The sequence below is a fragment of the Aureococcus anophagefferens genome (genome assembly GCF_000186865.1).
Source record: "Aureococcus anophagefferens unplaced genomic scaffold AURANscaffold_2, whole genome shotgun sequence".
Lineage (NCBI taxonomy): Eukaryota > Pelagophyceae > Pelagomonadales > Pelagomonadaceae > Aureococcus > Aureococcus anophagefferens.
In genome coordinates, this window is record NW_008705562.1 from 952,149 (window position 1) to 958,148 (window position 6,000).

General features: G+C 74.5%; 1 protein-coding gene across 1 annotated transcript; it reads right to left on the bottom strand.

The window, feature by feature from the left end:
- Positions 1–2,560: 2,560 nt before the first annotated feature.
- Positions 2,561–3,871, bottom strand: AURANDRAFT_61120 (hypothetical protein; the record flags this gene model as incomplete). Its single annotated transcript, XM_009035196.1, has 1 exon — positions 2,561–3,871. One exon carries the CDS (start codon positions 3,869–3,871, stop codon positions 2,561–2,563), a length of 1,311 nt encoding a protein of 436 aa, XP_009033444.1.
- Positions 3,872–6,000: the final 2,129 nt, after the last annotated feature.

The following is a 6,000-nucleotide window of genomic DNA, read 5'->3' on the forward strand; positions in this document are numbered from 1 at the left end:
CTGGGTCGTCTCGAGCTACCAGTACCACTGCGGGAAGAAGCGGGAGCGCGCGTGCGACTGCGGGAGCTCGAAGGATCGGCCGTGCGCGCGGGGCCTGTCGCGGGCGCGCATGATCGCGCACCTGCGGCCGAACCCGCAGTGCGCCTACCTCGTCCACGGCTGGATGGGCTTCTCGCGGCGGTCGCCGAGCCGCGCGGCGCCGCCGACGCGCGCCGAGTGCGAGGCGGCCGCGGCGTCGCTCGGCGCCGCCGCGGACCACGTCGGGCGCACGGAGGCGCTGGGCGCGACGCTCGCGTGGCTCGGCGACGCGCTGGGCGCGCCGGCGGCGCCGCCCGTCGCGCGCAACCGCAACACGAAGATCCACCCCATATCGCGCGTCGCCGGCGCGGACCTCGCGGCCGTCGCCGCGGCGACGGCCCTCGACGCCGCGCTCCTCGGCGCCGCCGCGAACAGTTCCATTCGGTAGCTGTTACTCCGACGGACTACAGCAACTCATCGGCCTCGGACCCGAGAACATCCTCACTCCCCGAGACCATCGTCCGGTTTCGAGGCCTGTCACAGCGACCGAACTGCACTTGGCCGCGGGCGGCCGTTCAGTAGTCCTCCCCGGCGCCGTCGGACGAGTCGGAGCTGCCCTCGGAGTCCGAGGCGTCCGTGTCCGAGTCGTCCTCGGAGTCCTCGGACGCGATGAGGCGGTACTTGCACGCGCCGAGGCGCGGCTTCGAGAGGAAGAGGTTGAAGGCGAAGGGCGCCTCGGACGCGCGGTAGTGGACCTTGAGGCCCGGCGCGTCGCTCGGGCGGTCGAGGCGCGAGAGCTTGAGCGCCGCGGCGCCGTCGGCCCACGCGGGCACGACGGCGCGCGCCTTCGCGAAGACGGCGTCGAGGGACCGCCGCGCGATGGGCACCTCGAGGGTGTAGGCGTGGAAGTCGAGGGCGAACTCCGCGCGGACGAGGTGGGCGTCGGGCTTGGCGCCCAGGAGCTCGAGGAGGTGGCCGCGGTCGCGCGGGAACGCGCCGTCGACGCGCCGGAGGCTCCACCACCGGTTGTGCGTCGTCACGGGGTGCGGCAGCGCCTTGCGGGGCGCGTGCTTGAGGGCGAGGCCCCCGTCGAGCGCGCGCGGCTGGTCGCGGAAGCGCAAAGCCCGCAGGCTCCCGCAGGACACGGGGCTCGCGACGACGCGCGCGTCGGCCGCGGCGCCGCCCGCGGCGCGCGCCGCGGGCACGAGGAGCACGACGCAGGCGCAGGACGCGTAGTCGTAGAGGAGTTTGCAGTAGGAGCCCGCCGGCCGGTCGCCCCGCCGCCGGAGCCGCGCCGCGGCGTCGAAGCGCCGCGCGCCGGCCGCGCCGCGGCCCGCGGCCTCGAGCGCGCGCCGCGCGGCGAAGTCCGCCGCGCCGAGCCAGCCGCGGTGCGGCGCGGGGACCCAGGCCGCCGCGCAGGAAACCTCGAGGCGCGCGAGGTCCGCGCCGCCTAAAAAGCCCAGGAGCGGCGAGTCGACGCCGAGCGCGACGACGAGCGGCGGCGCGAGGCGTTTGCTCCGCCGCCGCTGGAGCCGCGTCCGCGCGCCGCCGTCGCGGGCGCCGTCGCGCACGCGGCGCCACTTGGAGAGCGCGGCCCGGGCGGACCGCACGGCGCCGTCGCCCGCGTCGCGGAGCCCGCGCGCGGCCGGGTCCCGCGGCGCCGCCGCGAGGCGCTCGAGCGGCGACCGCGCCGCGTCCGGCGGCGGCCGCGCGGCGCCGCCGGGCAGCGCGTCGCGCCAGAGCGCCCGGAGCTCGTCGCTCCAGGCCAGCAGGTCCCCGCGGCGCCGCGCGACCTCGGCGCCCAGGGCCGCCGCGGACCGCCGCGCCGCGTCGACGGCGCCCGCGCTCAGCGGCGCGTCCGCGTCGAAGGGGCCCCCCGGAGGCCGCCCCAGGGCCCGCAGCGCCGCCGCCGCGGCCTCGCGCGACGCGTGGAGGGACCGCCGCCGGTCCTCGAGCGTCACCGTCAGCTTGCGCCGCCAGGAGCTCGTGGGCCGCGCGTCGAGGGCGCCCCGCAGCCGCTGGCGCCAGGCCGCGTACTCGCAGTCGCCCCGGTCCATGCCGAGGCGCCGCCGCAGCTCGACGATGTCCCGCAGCTCCGCCGTCGCCGTCGCCATCTTCCCCATGAGCAGGTCCAGGGTGGCCTCCATGCTGTCGTCTGGAGAGCGCCCCCAATTAACCCCAAGGAAGTTATTCGTAGGCGGCCCGGATATGAAAAGTTCAAATAAAGCAAAGCAAACTAGCTTCGCCAAAATCCATGGTCCAATCGATGGGCATACCCGTGTCGCTGTTGGCCATGTCGGCTGCAGCAACGAGACCTGGACTCGGGCAGGGTGAACTCGGGCAGTTGATCTCGGGCCAGTCATCCCGCGAGAGTGCGTCCACGGGGTCGTCTTGGCCGTAGCGGAAACGAAGCTTGACGGGGCCGGCCCGGCCCGAAATGATCACGGTCTTGACACTCGTCCCAATCTGCCCTAACGCCACGCAGGCTGCATCGTCGGGCAGCTTCAGGAAGATTTCCTTTGTGTTCTCGAGCGTCTGGCTATCACCATTCAAGAGGTACTGTTGCGTGCCCATCTGCACTCCCGTGTTGTGGTTTCCGTCGACGATGTCCTCGCGCGACGAGGGACCGGCGGCGCGCGCCCCGCGCGGGGCCGGCGGCGCCGAGGCGGCGGCGGCGCGACGTCGTCGCCGCCTCCTCCGCGGCGAGCCCGGCCTGGTCCGCGCCCGCGAGCTGCGGGTAGGCGGACGTCGCGCCCATCGTCGCGCCGCCCGCGACGGCGACGACGGCGGCGCCGCCGGGCGTCTCGAGGACGCCCGCGTCCGTGCGCAGGTCCGCGGACTTGGTCGTGAGCGGCGCGCCGTCGGCCTTGGAGACCATCGCGCCGCGCTCGCCGACGGCGAAGTCGCTCGACGCCGTCGCGAGGACCGCGCCGCCCTTGGTCGTCAGCGCGGCCGCGCTGCCGTTGCCGCCCGTGCCGTTGCCCTGGACGCTCAGGTAGGGGTTCTCGCACTCGAGCGTCGCGCCGCGCTCGTCCGTGAGCGCGGCGCCGCGCGTCTCGAGGTAGTGGTACTCGCGGACCGTCTTCTGCGTGCCGGCGTTGACGGAGACGACGATGGCGACGATGGCCACGACGAGCATGCTCACGAGGAAGAAGGACCCGGCGACGACGCGCACGACGTTGCGCTCCGCCTTCTTCCGGCGGTGCAGCTCGAGCTCGGCCTCGTGCTGCTGCTTCGCCGACTCGAGCTCCGCGTCGTGGCGCTCCTTCGCGAGCTTCTTCTCCGCGTCGGCGTGCTTCTTGATGAACTTGACGAGCTCCTCGTTGTCGATGGTCCCGTCGCCGTCCTTGTCGAACTCCGCGAGCTCCTTGCGGATCTTGACCGCGAGGTCCCGGTCCTCGGCCTTGGCGCTCCGGACGATGCCCGAGATGCGGTTCCCGGACGGCGCGCCGCCCCGCGCGCCCCCGGACGACGCGCCGCCCCGCGCCCCCTGCTGGGCGAAGTCGCGGTCCACGGCGACGACGCGCGGCGTCCGCGGCGTCCGCGGCGTCCGCGGCGTCGCGCCGCGGCCGCCGATGATCTCCGACGCCCACGCCTTGAGCCGGTGCGCGGTCAACCTCCGGACGAAGCTGCGGCCAGCGGGCGGCGCGGGCTCCGTGGCGGCCGCGAGCTCGAGGAGCCGCTTCCGCGGGCTCGGCGAGGGCGACTCCGACGCCTCGTCCCCGCCCGCCGCCGCGCCCGGCGGCGGGAGCGCCGGGGGCGGCGGGGCCGCCACCGCGGGGGGCAGGGGGTTTTCGACCGGGACGGGGGCCGCCGGCGGCGGCACGCGGTACTTTGGGTTGGGGATGGGCATGGCGCTGCGCACCCGGGGAGGACCAGTCGCTGCGGACCAGTCGGGGGCGAAGAAGACCGGCGGCAGCCGAGGACAATGCGCGTGCGGAAGCCACCAATATGGATACGCCGAGGCGAACTTGAAACCGCCCTCGAATTCAACACTTAATTCAACCGACCGGCAGCTCCTTCGAATTCGGCGGCTTCGACGGCGCGTCCTCGAATCGAGGCCAGCGAGACCCAGGGCGCACGCGCGGGGCCTAGGCGTGGAGCGCCGGCTGCTTCGCGGGCCGCTTGCTCGCGCCGCGCTTGACGTTGCGCGCGCTCGCGCCTTTGCGGGGCGACATGCGGGGGCTGGGGGCGTGGTGCTTCTGCCGGTCCTTGCGGGCCTCGGCCCGCTGCTTCGCCGCCGCCGCCTGCTCGGCCAGCGCCGCCTCGTAGTCGTCGTGGTACGAGTCGAAGAGCTTCTGGAGCGTCTTCCGGCCGACCTTGCGCGACATGTGGCGCGCGTGCGTGCCGCCGTGGTTCTCGAGGTGGGCGAGCTCGTGCCAGTGGTGCGGGCCGATGGCGTCGTAGATGAGCTGCGCCGCGACCTCGTCGTGCGCCTCGACCTGCGCGGCGTCGACGCCTCGACCCGACTTCGACGGGCGCGCGCGCGGCGGTTTCGACGCGGGTGCGTGTGCTCTCCGTGGAGCACTCGCCGGGAGAACAGCGCTCGTCCGATGTGACCGAGCTCGAGAGGTCTGAAGTGTGGCGGGGACCCCCCGGACCGGCGGTCGATTTCGGCGCGGGCCTCGGCGATGTAGCTCAGGATGCCGTGGCCGCCGTTCGAGGACACGACCATGAGCGCGCGCGGATCGCCGTTCGTCATGAGCGCCGCGAGGAACGACTCGAAGTGCCTGCGCCGGCGCCGCGGGTCGGGCGCGCGCGGGGCGGGGGGGCGGGGGGGGGCGCCGGGCCGCGGACGCGCGCGACGAGGACCCCGTCAGCGGGATGAGCTCGTGGAGGATCGTCCAGGGCACGCCCTCGGGCGACGGCAGGTCGGGCTCCTTCTCGCCGGGCTTGAGCCGCGGCGGCGGCGGCGGCGGCGGCGGCGGCGGCGGCGCGGGGTCGGCGTGCGAGAATTCGCCCTCGTCGACCGACCGGCGGACCTTGCGCCAGAGCGCCTTGCCCAGCGACTCCGAGGCCGCGCCGTCCTGCGCGGCCTTCTCCTCGACGGCGTGCTTCACGGTCCGGGCCAGGGCGTGCTTCTTCTTCTTCTTGATGCGCCGCGTGCTGCCCGTGCGCGCGTTGCGCTGGAGCCGCGGCGGCGCCTCGTCTTCGAAGAGGTCGCTGAGCTGCGCCCGCGAGTTCGCGCGCACCGTCTCGCGCGTGTCCACCTCAGCCGGGGCGTCCGACACGATCGCGGTCACGCAGTCCGGCACGGCGCAGCCAAACAGGGCCAACATCTGCACGAGAGAGTCTTTTGGGCAGCCCGTCAACATCAACGAGAGTGGCAACATCAGCCAAAAGCGGTAAGCGATGTGCTTCGTGCTTGTGCCTGATTGCTGAAAGCGGTGATCAGTTCGCGCCGAACCGCATCGATGGCCGAGCTCTTCAAGAAGAAGAAGGGCGGCAAGAAGGGCGCGAAAGCGCCGGCGGCGGCGCCGACGCCGTCGAAGCCCTGGCGCAAGGTGGGCCGCGGCGTCGCGCTGGAGCACGCGGACGTCGACGAGGCCGACGTCGCCGCGCGGCTCGAGGAGCGCTCCGCGGCCAAGGCGGAGAAGGACTACGCGCGCGCGGACGCGATCGCCGCGCGGCTCCAGGCGCTCGGCGTCGCCTACGACGACGCGACGCGCGAGTGGTACGTCAAGAAGCCCAAGGAGGCGGCGCCGCCGGCGAAGAAGCGCGAGCGCGACGGCGCGCCGGCGCTCAAGGCCGTCCTCGCGGACGACGACGCGCCGAGCAGCGACGAGGACGACGACGAGGACGACCGGCTCGACGACGCGTTCGTCGCGCGCATGCGGGCCGCGCACCGACCCGCGGAGGCCGGGCCCGCGAAGAAGCGGAAGACGAAGAAGTAAGCGAGCCGGGGGTGCGACGCCCCCTTAGAATCCGACGGGCCGCGGCGCGCAGGGCGCCGGCGCCGCGCCGAGGGCCTGGCCCGCGGCG